Source organism: Protopterus annectens, chromosome 2.part0 (genome assembly GCF_019279795.1).
Source record: "Protopterus annectens isolate FY-2018-M chromosome 2.part0, PAN1.0, whole genome shotgun sequence".
Taxonomy (NCBI): Eukaryota; Metazoa; Chordata; order Ceratodontiformes; family Protopteridae; genus Protopterus; species Protopterus annectens.
The window spans coordinates 2096641-2114667 of NC_056728.1; the positions used below are offsets into that span (position 1 = coordinate 2096641).

Below are 18027 nucleotides of genomic sequence, written 5' to 3' on the forward strand. Positions count from 1 at the left end.
CAGTGGCAGTCATCTAGAGCCAAGGTTCACAGTGCTAGGTGGCAGGAAATGAATAAATGAATGAGTGAATAAAGTACATTTCATTTGTTCTGCATAGGTCCACCTGTAAATTATCAGTTCATTTTCTCTGATTTTATTTGTTTTGCCACCTCCATGAAAGATGACCTGATTGCTGTTCTTGTTCTCTTTATAGGCCAAGGCACTATCCATGATGGACCAGTTCAGCCTCCCAAATACCCAGTACATGTTTACTACACTGGCTGCAATCAATCTCCGTTCTTTTCCAATCCTGAAGGCCTGTAGTGACAAGATTGTGGGTGAGTAGTTTTGCATGGTAGCCTCTAACATCATTGAGTTGTATCGCATTTTTTTGTTTTTAGTTTCTAAGGCACTGTTATATTCACAAGAAAGGTTACTTAGTAGCAGGAAGACCTCCAGAATGATTAGACTTTAAGGCAACAACGGTTACTAGTGGGTAGTTTTATTTTTTAACTGCAATTCTTTAGTCTAGTACATAATTAGTAGTTAGGGGAAAAAGTCTTCTCTAAAAATTATTTTATTAGGGCTTTGTTGGGCCCGTCTTTGCATTTCTATGAGAGTTTGTTTAAATGTTTATGTGAACATTTCGTATGGAAAAATTAATTTTTTCTCTAAAATTTTAGAGAGAACTTCAGCAGTGTTTTGTTATCGGATACTTGTTTGTGGGGGACCACAGTGATTTACTTACATCAGATATACTCGTAGTCCACTTTACCATTTACGGACGTATTCTGACTCTATCGGCTTTTTGAGGTTTCTTTCTTTGCTTAGCAATGGAACAAAATCCATTCTCTGCAGTTTTTGCCTTCTCCTGTCTACAAAAGAAGAAAGTTGTAAGGGAATCTTTGGATGTCTGGCAGGATCCTGTTTTGCTTTATCCACTGGTGGGTGGGTGTCTTTACTGTGGCTGGTTGTTTTTCCTCAGACTTCTTATTTTTTTCCCCCAATCTTGTGGTGTAACACATGCAGCCACTAAAGAGTGTGGAAGAGCTGTGTCATCTGTAGCTGCAAAGATGCTCTTAGTGAACAAAGGAGAACCACTTTTGTCAGTCTTGGGGGAGGGGCAGGTGAAGGTCCTTTAGACAAGATACAGAAACTGAATTTCGGTCTAGTATGCATGCTGAGATTTGGTCTGTTTCCAGGGAGTTGCCTAGGGAAGGTGGACAAGGTGATTAAACCGTCCAGTCTCTTGTTACTATTTTTATGGACAGGGCTGGGGCATCTTTCAGAGTTGTTTTGAAAGATGGGAGGAAGGGTATTGACCTGGTGGCTACAGGTAAGGAGTTCCAGACCTTAGCAACTTTGTACGAGTACAGACAATGCCCAGATGTGATCTGTTTGTACACCGACAGGAGTTTTTGGTCACTGGATACAGACTGGAAACATAGTTGGTTAGAATGTTTTTTAGTGCTGGACAGGCAGATGGATGCTGGATGATTTTACAGGTAGTAAGAAGCTGTGTGTATGTTATTTAATGAGGCAGCTCTAACCATTTTATGCTTTTTAGTACTCTACAGTGGTAGATTTTGAAAGGGGTATTTGCTGCAAATTTAGCAACTTTGCTACAGCATTGTTCAAGTTTTAATTTTTGTGAAGCCTAGAAGTTAATAAGGATGGCAGTGCAGTGGAGGAGGTAAGTAGTGGCAAGTGTAGTTTTAGTTGCGTCAATTAGAAAGATTTTGGTTCTGTAAAGCATCCCTTGTTTTTGAGGAGTTTTTCTTTTGCACTTTTGTATATGCAGATCAAATGTCAGATTATCGTCTACTCTCTCTCCTAATAATTTATGAGTACTGACTTCAGTGGATGTGTTATCAAGAGACAGAGAGGACTTTAAATTTTGTTGTTTAATGAGAGAGAGATTTGGGGGGGAAGTAGTAGTTTGGTTGTTTTTGGGTTGAGCATGAGCTGCGAGTTACAAAGCCATGTTTCAGTGGCTGTTAAAGCTTCCTGAGTAGTTTTTTGGAGGTGTACCATGTTGTCAGATGTGCAAATGAGAGTGAAATCATCTGCGTATTGTATTGGGGTGGAGTGTTGTGTGGATGTATAGAGGGTGTTGGTGAAAATCGTAAAGAGGGAGGGGATCAAGGATGGAGCCTTGTGGTACACTGTTGGTGACTGGGAGGTAAGGAGAGAGTGTGGAGTGCAATTTTACTGACTGACTGATACCTATTGAACAGGTAGCTTTTGAAACACAGAAGGGTGGGCTGAGAGAGGCCTAGTGAGGACATTTGAAGTAGAAGTTTGCTGTGACAAACTGTGTCGAAGGCTTTAGACAATTCTAGAAATAAGGAAGAGACTAGTTTGCCATTTATCTTTAGCTTTGTTGACTATTTATCTAGTTCAGAAGGGCAGGCTGGTACTATGGGAAGGACGGAAGCCATGTTTTGTAGGGGATAGGAGATGTTCTTTGTGTTTCACTGTTGTAGTCATCACACTTGGGTTATCTGCCTGCAGGTAGACCTCAGTCGGCCCGAATACCAGAGTCTTGGGATTTCTGAGTTGGATGCTATCGCCTCTTCCATGACGTCAGGTCGTCAGGGGTATAAAACATGCAGCCGACACCATTACATCAGCTTTTCTTCCCATGCGGGAGCTCGAAGCAGAAGCAGTTCACAAGTGCTGGTCGGCCACTATCTGAAATTTTCGTTTTTCGAGTTTCAAACCTGAAGTCTTCTAAAGCTAAGTACCCCAATGGGGATCCTTTTTTCTTGCTCTAACCGATGAAAAGTTAACAGTTGTCTTGCCTGTGGAAATCAACTCAGAGATTTTCATTCTTGCTGAGTCACCTGTTTAGGCCCAGACCACGACGTCCCTTGCTGTCAGTTTTGTGCCTTGTTCAACGCCCTATTTATCGTCTGACAATTTTTGTGTCTAAATTCTTTCACTGTCATGCTCCGTATTGCAAAATGGCTTCGATAAGCCATCCGACTAACGATCTTCTGAAAAAACGCAAGGATAAAGATAGAGACAGACTGCATAGGTCCAAAACTGCAGACGACGCTTCCGTTAAGCTATTCGCCAGTCCTCCGGTATTCAGTGAGGGGCTTTTGCAGCCCCTCTTTACCTGCTTCTACAGATTTGCAGGCCTCTGAGACCCATTCGGAGTCTGGTATGCCACAAGATGCTTCTTCGACTATAGAACCTGTGGATGTCTCTACCTTGGATGGGTCTGGAGATGCTGTTTCAGGCACTGGCTTCTGAGGGTGTATTCAGACCTTCTGATGTTCATATTAAACAGACTACCAAATTTCTCAAACCCAGAGTTCGCACTACGCCTAGGAAACCGATGAATAAAGCCCATTCTCAAGCTCCCATGCCACAGAAACAAATGCTTAGAATGGCTGAAGACCTTATTACTTTAGAGGAAGCCAGCCTTCCCCCTCTAAAAGACAAAGAATTGATTTTCCTTCTGATTCTACAGACCATGACTCTGACCCCTGTGATTACCAGGACATACCCTTATCTACCTATGATTCAGATGCAGAGGATTCCATTCCCTCTGCCTCCCCCCCCCCAGAGGACATTTATTTTGGTGAAACCTTGCATAATCTAAAAGAGCATTTCTGCTGGGAATGCCAGGACTACCCACAATCCAAAGAGATGCGGGGAATTTTTAGACTTGCCTCAGCATAATCCTCTAGCTATACCCCCTGTCCTGGATATTGTAGATGTCTTCATGGAATCCAGTCTTACCCCCGATACTTTACCACCAGCTCCTAGAAAGCCTGACAGGTACTACAGAGTACCTGACGCACACAAAGTTCTCTTTAAAAATCCCACTGTGGATCCAGAGACCATTTCCCAGGGACCTAAAGGTATTAAGGCTACTACAGATAAAAATCCTACCCCTTCGGACAGGGATTCTAGAGCTTTAGACAGATGGGGTAAGAAGGTATATACCTCTGCAACTCTTGCCATAAGTGCTTTAAATTGCCAGTTTCACATGTTGAAGTACCAGCAGCATGTTATGGAACTAATTAAACGAAAAATGTTGTTGCTTCCAGATTGTACAGAAAATAGATTTACAAGAGTTAATGCATTCTGCAAACCAAGTTAGTAAACATACTTTGCAGTGTGGTTTTGATGCCTTAGAAGCATCTTGCAGGGCTGCTGTCACTGGGTCTGTACTGAGAAGGCATGCTTGGCTGAAGGAACAAATCTTGCCAGACCATGTCAAAGCAAAATACTAGATGCTCCATTAAACCAGGAACGTTTGTTTGGCACAAAAGCAGAAGTTATTCTTAAAAAGATGGAGGAAAAAGCTAAATCTATTCAAACTGTTAAAGATTTTTTTACAGGTACAGCCACCTAGATTCAGCAGGCATTGTCCTTCAAAAAACTGGTCCTTTCCAGTCCCTCCCAGACCTTCTTAGCCCAAACCCAGGGGCAACAGACCACAAAGACTACAGTCTCAGGGTATGCACAGATCTAAACAATGGAGTGCTCCCTCCTCAAATGCAGGGAGCGGTAATCCTCCCCCTTATGGAAAAAGTTCACAATGACTTGTCCTTCATCCTTCCCAGCCATGCCCAAGTACTTGCACCCCTAGGAGGAAAACTGGCCCTGCATGCAAAAAACTGGGAGTGTATTACCCAGGATCGATGGGTCATAAACATTGTATCCCAGGGATACAGATTCAGGGTACCTTTTGGCTAGGCTCATATAGGCCCTAGGGCCAATAGCCTAGTACCTACCTATGAACCTACTTCCACTCACTGCCAACCCCAAGCAGATTGCCAGACCTTCCTCCAAACCAGTGGGTAGAGGCCCAAAAGCAAGTACTTTCAATTTTCGGTGTCAGGGCTATTCAACCTCTTCCAACAGAGCAAAAGGGACAGGGTTTCTACTCCATACTGTTCCTGGTGCCCAGAAAAGAGAACTCTTGGCGCCCTATTATGGATCTGTCAACTCTCAACACCTTCCTGTTGGTACCAAAATTCAAAATGCTTACACTCCAGCAGCTGCTTCCTATGCTAGCCAAGGAATTTTGGCTAGTCACACTAGACTTAAAGAAGCTTATCTGCACATCCCCATAAGGGAATCTTGCAGGAAATATCTACGTTTTAGGGCAGGCTCTATGCACTGTCAGTTCTCTGCACTTCCCTTTGGCTTATCTGCTGCTCCCAGGGTATTCACAAAGTGCCTGGCTCCACTCATTGCACACTGCAGGCAGAGAAATATTCAAATTTACCCATACCTGGATAATTGCCTGATTCCGGCGGACTGTCAGGAATTGCTACTTCAGCACCTGACGTTTGTAAAGTGACTCCTAACTTCTCTGGGGTATACCATCAACGAAAAGAAATCACATCTGGTACCCAGCCAAAATATTGCATTCCTGGGAGCAAGTTTGAACACAGCTTCCCAGATGGCATTCCTCACTCCAGAAAAGCAGGTTTATTTGACATATTACTTCAAGCTACTGGCCACCCAAACCCAGCCATCTGCAACTATGGTTCATGACCTCATTCATTCTACTATTTCCATATGCAAGACTGCATATGAGGAAACTTCAATGGTACTTTAAAAAGTCTCTAGTGTCAACATTCTCAGGACCTGGAAACAGTCATTCCTATTATTCCTTGCCTAAGGACAGAGTTCCTTTGGTGGGCAGAGGCTTGCAACCACAGCAAGGGACTCCCTTTCACTCAACCCCCCCCCACCGCCCAAACCCTGACAACAGACGCATAAGACTATGCATGGGGGGGGGGGGGCTCATATGCCAGGCAAATGCATTCATGGCAAATGGGAGCCCAGGACAAATTCACCTGCAGATCAGTCAAAAAGAAATGTTAGCTGTACAGAATGCACTGACAGCCTTCAAATACCTTATCCTGCCAGGACAACTCTTGATAAAGACAGAAAACACCACAGTTGTGAGCTACATAAACAAGCAGGGGGAACTCATTCATACCCACTCTGCAAGTTAGCCATGGGTCTGTGGAACACAGCATTGAGCAATCAAGTGCACCTGCAAGCTCGATTCCTGCCAGGCAAACAAAATTTACTGGCAGACGACTTACGCAGAAATCTAATGGACCCACACGAGTGGAAACTGGAAACAAACTCATTCAAACTTCTAATACACAGGTGGGGGACACCAGAGGTGGACCTCTTTGCCCCCCCCCCCCTCCAAACCATCAACTGAGCACATTTTGCACCAGAAATCCCCACAGCCAGGCATGGAAAGTGGATACTCTACCCTTTACATGGGAAAACCTCTCAATCTATGCCCCCCCGCCCCTCCTTTCAAAAGTACTACTCAAGATCAAACAGGACAGGCCAAGGACAATCCTTATTGTACCAGACTGGCCATGCCAGCACTGGTACCTACTCCTATGCAGTCTGACAGCAGTGCTACCCTAGCACCTACATCAGACCCCCCTCTCTGCTGTCCCAGCAGGAGGGCCAGATTTTGCATCCTCAGCTGCAAACCCTGAACCTGGCAGCCTGGCTTATTCCCTGAATACATCACCAGCAACCCTCAGCAAACAGGTGCTGGATGTTATTCTTGAGGCCAGGAGGCCTAGTACTATTCTGTTCAGAAAAGTGGAAAAGATACTGTTCTTGGAGTCAGTCTCAAGGAAAGGACACAGCAGTGACAACCTTACCTCAAATCCTAGATTATCGAGCAGAGCTGCTCCACAAAGGCCTATCCTTCTCATCAATTAAGATTCATGCCTCTGCCATCTCAATTCAATTAATTACAATACTGAGCCACCCCTCTTCTCTCACCCTCTGATCAAACAGTTCCTGAGAGGAGCTAACAATTTAACACCCCCAAGGAGAGCTCCCACTCTTGCCTGGGACCTTCTCTTTGTACTAGAGAAGCTCATGCTCCCCCCTTTTGAGCCTGCTGCTACAGCAGAGTAAATTCCTCTCTTGGAAAACAGCCTTACTTCTAGCCATCACTTTAGCAAAAAGAGTGTCTGAGTTGCACGCCCTTATGGCCGTGGAACCCTTCATTATCTTCCATGTGGACAGAGTTTTCTTCAGGACTATGCCCAAGGTAATATCCAGTGTGGCTTTAAACCACTCCATCCATTTACCAACCTTTTTTCCTAATCCTCAGAATAAAGGGGAAAGGATCCTGCACTCTTTGGATGTGCACAGACAGCTCAGGTTCTACCTTGAGAGGACTAAACCTTTCAGAAAATCTGACCAGCTGCTAGTCAGCTTTGCTACAGGGGCAGAGGGCAAGGCTATTTCAAAGCAATAGCACACTGCATCCATTTCTGCCACAAACACCATGGAAAACCTACCCCACAGGGGATCAGACCTCATTCCACTAGGGCTAACTCAACCTCTACAGCATTTCTCAGGGGAGTCCCTACCAGGGACATCCTGGAAGCTACAACCTGGAATTCTGTACACACCTTCAAGCATTACCACTTGCCTATCTTTTCTAAATCCAGAGCTGGATTTGCCACAAGGCCTGCTAGCCAGCCCTAATACTTCTTGACTGCCTCCACCCTTCCTCAGCTTTGAGAGTCAACCGAAGTGTGATGACTGCAACAGTGAAACACTAAGAACATAGTACAGTTGTGTACACTTACCATAAATGTAGATGTTCGAGTGTATTCACTGTTGCAGTCCTGGTTACCCTCCCTCCAACCCCCCTGTCTTTTCCTGTACTTTCTACCTATCCTCTTTTTTGGCCATATCTTATGGAAAAGGTATTTAATTTTTACTGGAGGTGTTCCACACCATGTGGTTGCTTCCTATTTTGGGGGCTCCTGACATCTAGGGCAAGAAAAACTGATGTAATGGCATTGGCTGCATGTTTTATACCCCTGACGACCTGACATCATGGAAGTGGTGACAGTATCTGATGCAGAAATCACAAGACTCTGGTATTTGGTTCGACTGAGGGCTACCTGCAGGCAGATAACCCAAGTGTGATGATGACTGCAACGGTGAATACACTGGAACATCTACATTTATGGTAAGTGTACACAACTGTACTTTCTTCCTGCAGGAGATAGTCTAGTAATTATTTTTGAATACATTTTTCAAGTATTTTGACGAGGGCGATAAGATTGCTGTAGGTCTAAAGTTATTAATATCTGTTTAATTTCCTTCTTTGTGCAGTGGTATAATGTGTGACTTTTTCCAGAGAGAGGGAATGTGAGATTCCTGGATTGGCCTATTTATAAGGATTGAGCAAGATAGGCAATATGCTATTGGCTGCTATTTTTAGGTACACACTTTGGTCATCAGCTGAAGAAGAGTGCAGCTTAAGTTTGTTTGAGTAGTTTTATATAGGATGTGGGCACAGGTGAAAGTGGATATGGTCATATGTGTACTAGGGGGCAGGGTTGGGATTAGATGTTGAGGAATTCTTCATTTTATTTTTACGTTGTTTATTGTAGCTTCTTGGAGCTTTGCTACTGCAAGTTTTTTCACAAAATTTGTTGCTGTATATTTATTGTGACCCATTAGGTAGATTTTTATTATTTTTTTTTCTTACCTTCTGTGAAGTACTGGGTTTTATACATAGCTAATTATAAGTAAATACTTAGCCTGCACCATTGTCACTAGGATGTGCTAAATGTTTTATTTCTTGTTATGTCAGCAATTTGTAAACACTGCCTTTTTTACTTGCTGGTTGTTAGCTTTTCATTAATAGATTCGACAGTATAGTGCTACTTGAACAGCTGTAATGTATTAGAGGTTTTGTTTGGAAAAGTATTTATCTTGTATCTTTACTTTTTTCTGGGAACTTTAAAATGTTCTGTTTACTGCAATTTCTGTTTTGATTTGGAGCCTATAAGAAGTAAGGATTTTCCTATGATAGGGGCTTCTTGTTGGTGTTGCATTTCCATCTCATCCAAGAATCAAAGCTTTACTCTTTCAGTTGTCTTGGAATAGTTAAATATTATTGGGCAAGGAGTATTAGAGGTTTGTTTGTGGATATACTGACTGGAGTGGTTGGCTGCTAGTGAGAGGAAAGTACAGTTGTGTACACTTACCATAAATGTAGATGTTCGAGTGTATTCACTGTTGCAGTCATTACATTTGGGTAATCTGCTGGAAGGTTGCTCTCAGTCGGCCTGAATTCCAAAGTCTTGGGTCCTGCGTCAGTTGCTGTCTCCTCTTCCATGACGTCAGGTGTATAAAACTCCAGAATGACAGGGAGATGGCAGGAGGGTAACCTGGACTGCAACAGTGAATACACTCGAACATCTACATTTATGGTAAGTGTACACAACTGTACTGTGTTCGTGTTTCACTGTTGCAGTCATTGCATTTGGGTAGAATCCCAAAGCTATGGTTGGGAGGATGGAGCTAAATGGCATTAGGTGCGGCCATAAGGCCCTGCAGAACTGCAGTGGTAAAGCCTGCCCTGGACTTAGAGTAGAGAGGCAAATGATAATGCTTTGTAAAGGTGTGAACAGAACTCCAAGGAGAAGCCTGTAGAATGTCTTTGGTTGGTACTCCTCTGAGAAAGGCTGCAGAAGTAGCTGCAGCTCTGGTGGAATGAGACCCAATGCCCTTGGGCACAGGTTTACCATGGTGTAAGTAGCAGAAACAGATGCAGTGGCTTATCCACTTTGAAATTGTCTGCTTTGAAATAGCCTTTCATTCTGATCCTGCAGCATATGACACATGCTCAGTTTTTTTTAGAGCTTTAGTCCTGCTCAAGTAGAATCTTAGCTGTTTGTGTACGTCCAAGGAATGCAGAATTCTCTCCCCTTTGTTCTGCGGATTTGGATAAAAGGTTGGCAGATGAATTGTTTGGTTAAGAGCCACATTGGAAACCACCTTATGCATAAATGTAGGATTTGTCCTAAGAGACACCCTGTCTGGGTAAAATATAAAAGGCTCTACAGCCATGAGGGCCTGTAGCTCTGAAACTCTTCTTGCTGAAGTAATTGCTAGTAGCAGAGCTGTTTTCCATGATAAGAACTTTATATCAGCGGTAGCAGCTGGTTCAGATGGAGACAGGGTGAGCTTTTCCAATACATAATTGAGGTCCCATGCAGGTAATGGTGATGATCTAGGAGGCCTTAGATTTTTGGCTCCTCTAAGATACTGCTTTAGTAAAGGATGAGAGAAAATTGGTGGCTCTGTATTGTGATGACCCGAAATGGCAGAGGCATGGATTTTAATTGATGAGAAAGATAGGCCTTTGTCAAGCATCTCAGTTAAGTATTGTAATATCTGAGGAATATTTGGTTCTGCTGTATCAGTTCCTTGTGCTTGATTCCAAGCACAGAATCTCTTCCATTCGTCAGCATAAGATTTTCTAGTACTAGGCCTTCTGGCTTCCAAAATGACATCCATCACAGCTTTACTGAGAGTGTTGTTTGCATAACTACATGATCACCCATGCTGCCAGGTTCATTGTCTGTAGTTGATTGTGCAGGATCTGATTGTTTTGCTGGGACATTAGTTGAGGTTTTTGAGGTAAGGTCCAAGCTGGGTATTGAGACAGGTTCCTTAGGCTTGGGTACCAGTATTGGTGGGGCCAGTCCGGGGCAATTAGTGTCATCTTTGGGTTTTCTTGTCTGACTTTTAGGAGGACCTTGGGGAGAAGAGGCAGAATAGGAAAGGCGTAAACTGATAGGGCGTCCACTTTCCATGTTTGTCTGTAAGTCCTTTTGCAGAATCTTTTCAATTGATCATCTTGAGGAGAGGCAAATAGATCTGTGTCTGGGCTCCCCCATTTCTCTGTTATCATGCTGAAGACTTGTGGATTTAGTTTCCACTCATGAGGATCCATAAGGTTTCTGCTTAAATAGTCTGCCAGAGTATTTTGCTTTCCTGGCAGTAATTGAGCTTGAAGATGTATTTGGTAGGTCAAAGCTGTGTCCCACAGTGCCATGGCTAATCTGCAAAGGGGGTACGAGTGTGTGCCCCCCTGTTTGTTTATATATCACATGACCGTGGTGTTGTCCTTTATCATTAGTTGTCCTGGATGAAGTAAGTTCTTGAAGGCTGTTAGGGCATTTTGAACAGCTAGCATCTCTTTCTGGTTGATATGTAGATGCATTTGTTTTGGGGTCCATATGCCCTGAATGTATCTTCCTGCCATGTGGGCCCCCCAGGCATAATCTGATGCGTCTGTTGTCATGGTTTGGCTGGCAGGGGGTAGAGTGAAGGCCCGTCCCATGTTTTGGTGACATGCCTTTGCCCACCATAGAAACTCCCGTTGTAGGCAGGGATTGAGAGGAATCATTGCTTCCAGACTGTGAGAATGTTGACTCCATGAAGTTTCCTCGTATGCAGTCTTGCATATAGAATCAGTAGGATGCAGGATGCCATGAAGCCCAGAGCCTGCAGAATTTGTCTTGCAGATAACTGGGTTTTTGTTGCCATCAGTTTGAAGTAAGTAGTCAGTTGCTTTTGCTTGTCTGGCGTGAGGTAAGCCATCTGGGCAGTTGTATTCAAGCTTGCACCCAGGAATGTTATCTTTTGAGAGGGTGCCAGTTGTAATTTCTTTTCGTTTATTGTGTACCCTAGGCATGTTAGAAGCCTTTTCACAAATGCCAGGTGTTGAAGAAGAGTGTCCTTGTTCTCTGCTTGAATGAGATAGTCGTCCAAGTAAGGGTATATTTGTATACTTCTTTGTCTGCAATATGCAATTACTGGTGCCAAACACTTTGTAAAGACCCTGGGCGCAGTAGATAATCCAAAGGGCAGTGCAGAGAATTGGTAATGCATTAAGCCAGCCTTGAATCTGAGGCATCTTATGCACGATTGTCTTATTGGGACATGCAGGTATGCCTCTTTTAGGTCTAATGTTACCAGCCAAGCATTCTTGCCCAGCATGGGCAGAAGCTGCTGCAAAGTCAGTATTTTGAATTTTGGAATGTCCAGGTATGTGTTCAGAATCAATAAATCCAGTTTTGGCCGCCAGACCTTGTCCTTTCTGGGTACCAAGAACAGTCTTGAGTAAAAACCTTATCCTTTTTCCTGTTCTGGTACTGGCTGAATGGCCCCCATATCTATGAGGGACGTAACCTGTTTCTGTGTCTCTGCCCATTGATTTTTTGGCAGATCTGGCCAACCATTTGCCATTGGCAGAGTGTGGAAATGGAATCTGTATCCCTGTGATACTATGTTTAGTACCCACTTGTCCTGGGTTATTAACTGCCAATATTGAGCAAAAAGTGCTAATTTTCCCCCTAAGGGTACTGCCAAAAGATAAGTGCTTGGTGTAGTCATTGGGACTGTTTTCTGTAGGTTTGTGCTTTATCTCCTCCAGATTTGGAAGTAGAAGTGCCTCATTGCTTTGACCTGTATGAATCTTGCGCCTGCTATCTGGAACCCTTAAAGTGTCTGGATTTGCCCCTTTGAGCTCTGTCTGACACAGGAAAGGACAAATTTTTTGTAGGCCAGTGTCTACTGAATCTTGGTGGCTGCACTTGTAAAAAGTCTTTAACAGTCTGCATAGACATAGCCTTGTCTTCCATTTTCTTTAAAACCTCTTCTGCCATAATACCAAACAGAGTATCATGCTGTAAAGGTGTGTCTAGCAATTTAGCTTTAACATGATCAGGCAAATTTTGTTCTTTTAGCGAGGCATGCCTCCTAATCACAGATCCAGTAACTGCTGCCCTGCAGGAGGCCTCTAAGGAATCAAAACCACATTGCTTTCCAACCTGTTCAGCTGCATGCAATAATTCCTGCAATTCTTTATTTTCTGCACATTCAGAAATCAACATAATTTTCTGTTTTAGCAATCCCATAACATGTTGTTGATATTTAAGCATATGAAATTGACAGTTTAAGGCCCTGATTGCCAAGGTTGCAGATGTATAAACCTTTTTTGACATCGGAATGGAGCAAGAAAAAAGTTTCCCCATTGGTGTACTTTAAGTGAAGACTTCGGTTCTGAAACTTAAACCCGAATATTTCAGTAGTCGGCCGACCGGCACTTGCTAAATGCTTCTGCTTCGGGCACCACGTGGCAAGAAAGACTAAAGAAAATGGCGTCAGCTGCATTTTTTATACTCCTGACTACCTGATGTCATGGAAGAGGAGACAGCAACCGACGCAGGACCCAAGACTTTGGAATTCAGGCCGACTGAGGGCAACCTGCTAGCAGATTACCCAAATGTAATGATTGCAACAGTGAAACGCGAAGACCATCTGGTTACCACCATGGAAGGAGGTTTCAGTAGAACACACTTTTCTGCTGTCTCCAAGACTTTTTCTGGGAGTTAGGTGATCCCTGACCAGTAGATCAGATGCACATTCTTGTGTCCTTATCTTGTGCTCTTGTACGCAGTAGTAGCTCAAACTGGAACATGCCAGAAATAATTCATTACTACTTGAGGTATCTCGATCTGGCATTGATTACAGTCTGGCATTTGATAATAGAAACCTTGCCAGATTCCAGCTTAGGTTCTTATGTAATTGTCACCATCCCACGTTGCCATGACAAGGCAGTATCACTGGTTAGGAGTGGCCATCTGTTTAAGGTCACTGCTGGAAATTATCTACATTGGTAGTGGGGAAACATCTCCTTTGAATCTGTAGAAAGTTCAATGCGGATCAAAGGGTCAGTATGAATTTGCATTTTAGAAGAATGGAACATTTTTAACTTTAAATATCTGACATTTTATAAGTGTCTAGCAACTGTAATTCTCTTTGTGTATAAATATTATGAGACCAAGGTACATTTTGTGTTAAAACTAGAGAGCCACAATATTAAATGCATGAGCATGAATATTAGTGCAAACTTTAGGCAATGGACAAACCAAGAACTGCTGAATTTTATCTTCTTTCTGTAAAGAAGAATAAATAAATAATCATAGATTTTCATTTGCACCTCACTGTCACCCAATACACACAACGTACACATTATGTCAACTGTGCAATTAGAAATTTTTCTTGTTTAAAAAAAAAAAAAAAGTCTTCCAAATTTAAGAAATATTCTGTTTTTCTGTAACAAAATTGCTCTTTGAGACTTGCATCATTCAGAAACCATATTCTGTAGCTAAATTCATATATTTTGTGTCTGTGTTTTTAATTTTGCTCTTGTTACTGATGAAATATGAATGTTTTGTGCCAGACCGAGAAAACTGCAGTAATTTAAAAACACGGGTTTGTTTCCTTGATATCAGAACTGTAAGGATCAAAGTTATGTATTACAGCAGCTCCAGAATTTAATGTTCTTTTACAATATTTTGGCCATTTTATATATTCTTACAAAAGACACATTCATAAGGAGTATAGGTTACATCCTGATAACAGAATATCCAGCTGCAAAAGGCACTTTGTGTATGTACCTCATGGCTTAAAATGCATCTTTGTGTACTTGTTAGGATGTAACTCGCACCTCATCATACGTTTATTTTTTGTTTTTAATATCAGTTATTAGTTTTGATACACTTCAGTAGCATAATAGAACATGCATACATTTGCATACTAATGACCAATATAAATTTCATGAATATAAATTTGAAATTACGTATTTAGTATTTTTATCATTTTGTTTGGCTCTCCAACCAGCAATCCTTATTGCAAATTATACTTTTGCAAAAGTGGAATAACCCAATAGTAGAATTAAAAAAAAAAATGTGTATTAAACCAGGCAGTTTATAAACTCAGCTTTTCTAGAAACATCCATACAAATCCAGTCCCCCCTTGCATATGCAGAACAATACAACCCCATGGCTTAAAGACCTGAAAGTAGCCTAAGTACATCTTAACTGTATCAGTAATAGTCTGTCATGGAAACCTAGTTCATCACAACTGTATGTGGCTGCAATAACATAATCTTGGCAACATTTTGCTCATTGATCTGGTTTAATTATACTATGTAGAATGACGTAAAGGGAAGATGCAGGATTAGAGATGAAGCTTTACTTTTAATTAGTAGTAGTAATTTCTGCTTGTGCTCTATTAATATTGTAAATGCTGTCAGTAGTAGTAATCGTCCCAAGTGGCTTCATGTCCATTTTATATTGGGAAATCATGCCCACCTGCACATTGGAGTTGCATGTATACCTCCCCCTCATTGCTCTCCTTATTGCAACAGATCTTATAAAATACATTTGTTGAAGGCTGACAATGAAATACCATTATACTTGGGGGCTTTAACATAAATGCCATGGATCTACAGAATGTTTGTTGAATGCCTTTGTATAACACTAAAGATTAGTACAAATAGTTCAAGGCCCCATGGCACCACCCCCTCTTGGATCAGATTTTCACTGATACTGTATTAGACACCACTCTTTGCAAGTCAGTATTCTTCCCAACAGTCTAAGTTAATCATTGTCCTGTTATGTCTGTCTTTTCATTCAAACTACAGAAAAAGCTGCCACAGGTAGTTGTCAGCAGGTAGTTGTCACCAGTGCTATCCATGAAAGCAGAGGGGAAAAGTTAATGGTAGCACTCAAAACTATAGACTGGAGGACTTTGAATAAATCACTCCTGTTATATCCTTATGTTATTTCCTTAACAAACTGACAGTAGTATAAGAAACTCTTTTACCACTCAGTTGCAGAACATTTAGGGGTCATAAATGTTCTTGGTTGATCAGTGGTGTCAGATGCATAAAGCAAAGCGAAATGGCCTGGAAAAGGTGGAAACAAGACCCTGTCTGGCGCACACATGCAGCAAACATATTTGAACCTCAGAAGTGAATGACTAGAGTCACAAATAAAACAGCAAAGGCAGCATCCCTAAGACAAGAGAAGACTCCCTTAACGTGGACTCCAAGATATTTCTGGAAGGTTGTGAAGTAATTAACTGGCCATATTACTGATTAATAGTCTGGCAATACATCTATGATGAATTCTGATAACAATTTCACTAAATAGTAAAATAAACTTCTAACAACAGTACTAGATGATTTATTGAACAAGTTTCTACCACTTATTGATTATCCAGAATAGTTGCATTTACATACAGATATTTCAAGCATGCGTGTTAATGCCCTGTGTGTATATATATATATATATATATATATATATATATATATATATATATATATATATATATATATATATATTATATAATATGTGCCCAGGCTGTTCTTAAAAGTATCCAAACTAGCGATTGCTTTAATGTAATTTGGTAGACTGTTCCATGCATCACCTGCTCTCTCAAAGAACCAGTTAGTACACTTCTCATTCCTATAGAATCGTCTACATAGATTGTCTGTCTGTCTACTTTTTGATAACCCCAAACATTCCAAGAGGTAGTTGCCTCTAAATATACATGAATAAGATCTCCGCTTAAATATTTATATGAGACACTGTACAAGTTAAGATACTTTAGTTTTTCATAATAACTTAATTTTTTTATCCATGGATTCCCTTGGAATAATTCCACTGTACACTTTCCAGTGTTCTCATACTTCTTTTCTTATAAGGTTTCCATATTGTTCCATACTCTGGTTTGGATCTAATGTAACTAACAAACAATGACTTCATCGTTTCTGATTTCCTAGACTTTGTAAGTCGTTTTATACAACCTATTGTATAGGTATCATTAACCAATTGGCTGATATGATTAGAAGAAAAAAGCTGGATCGACCTGTATACCCATGTCCTTAAATGAATGCATGGTTTCAATCAGTGTGTGTTGTATTAAATATTTGCCTTTCAATTTTTGTGACCCAAATCTCCTATGCTTATTTTTTGCTGTATTTATCAGCGTATTAATCTCTTGGGCCCAAATGGTTGATTTTGTCATGTTCTTTTTCAGATATACTCTGTCTGTAACACATGTAATCAGGTTAGCCAATTTCAAGTCATCTGCATATAGACTATAGAACACCTCAGATGAAGAATATAGATCTGAAAGATGCAATCTAAACAAGTATGGGCCTAAGACAGAGACCTGTGGGGCACTTTGACTGTAACCAAGAATTTCACTTTTCCAGTTGCTGTATGATGCTTGCCATGTCCAGTTTCTAAGCCATGCAGCTATCCATCTTATCAAGAGTATATCAATTCCTAGTTGTTCTGATTTATTGATGTGTTTGTGTAAGACCCTGTCAAACGCCGAAGTTAAATCTATGTAAATTACATTACAGCACAGATTTTCATTCATAGCTGTTATATTGTTAGAAAACATCATGCCACAGGTGGTAATAGATCTATTTACAGCATATACAGGCTGATATATGGTTTCAAATCCCACCCTTTCCAGTTCTAACAGTAACTGTTCCAATATTACCTTTTCCATTATTTTTCCACAACATGAAAATAGACTTATGGATCTGCAGGACGTGTCCTTTTCCCTTTCCCTTAAAGACAAGTTTAATAAGTGCATGTATTCAATCTTAACAAATCTCCCCATATTTATACAACCTAATAAATAATAGATACAATGGCATTGTAAGCTCTTCCTGAAGTGTTCTCTGATCATTATTACTAATTCCATCTCCTCCCTGTGCTTTTTCCATTCCGACTAGTTTTTTTTTTTTTTTTTACATTCTGAAGCGGTTGTTGTTCCTGAACATATGTTACAAATAATTTCCTTAGTAATGTTGTTGAATCGGTATTATTCCAGGCTGTTTCTGGTAAATTTAAGTCACCAGCCACTATTATTATTCCCTCCAGTGTTTCATGCAAGAAATGTATGAATTGCTCTAGGTGATCAGCACTCTACTATCATGGTCTATACACTCCAGCAATTGTTTTATGTTCTAGGGTTATCTTTATTGTCAGTTACACAGTCTATAGCATTGGTGTTCTCATAGAACATGTAACAGTCACAGGTCTCGTAATTACCTTTAATCCCTATCATAACACCGCCACCTAATTTTTTGTTAGAATGTCTGTTACAGTAAAAACATTTATACCCTGACAAAGTTTTCAATTATTGTTCTTCAACCATGTTTCACAAGCAATAACAACATCAGTCTTGGAATGTAGCAAATTTTCTAATAAAACCTTTATTATTAATGCTGTTAGCATTAACAATTGTCAGTGATGCATCAGATGTTGCCATCTGTGAACTGTTAATTTTTTGAACTGGGAAAAATCCTGGTGCAAAAATTCTCCTCCCTGATCTTGGCAA

The 18027-nt window shown here is 41.1% G+C and overlaps 1 protein-coding gene across 1 annotated transcript in view; it reads left to right on the top strand.

Moving 5' to 3' along the window:
- Positions 1-18027, top strand: part of LOC122793688 (FAST kinase domain-containing protein 2, mitochondrial-like) — a 173697-nt gene that overhangs the window by 81445 nt on the left and 74225 nt on the right. The window contains exon 5 of the mRNA XM_044061907.1: positions 194-317. Coding sequence (XP_043917842.1) covers positions 194-317 — 124 coding nt within the window. The remainder of the gene's footprint in view (positions 1-193; positions 318-18027) is intronic.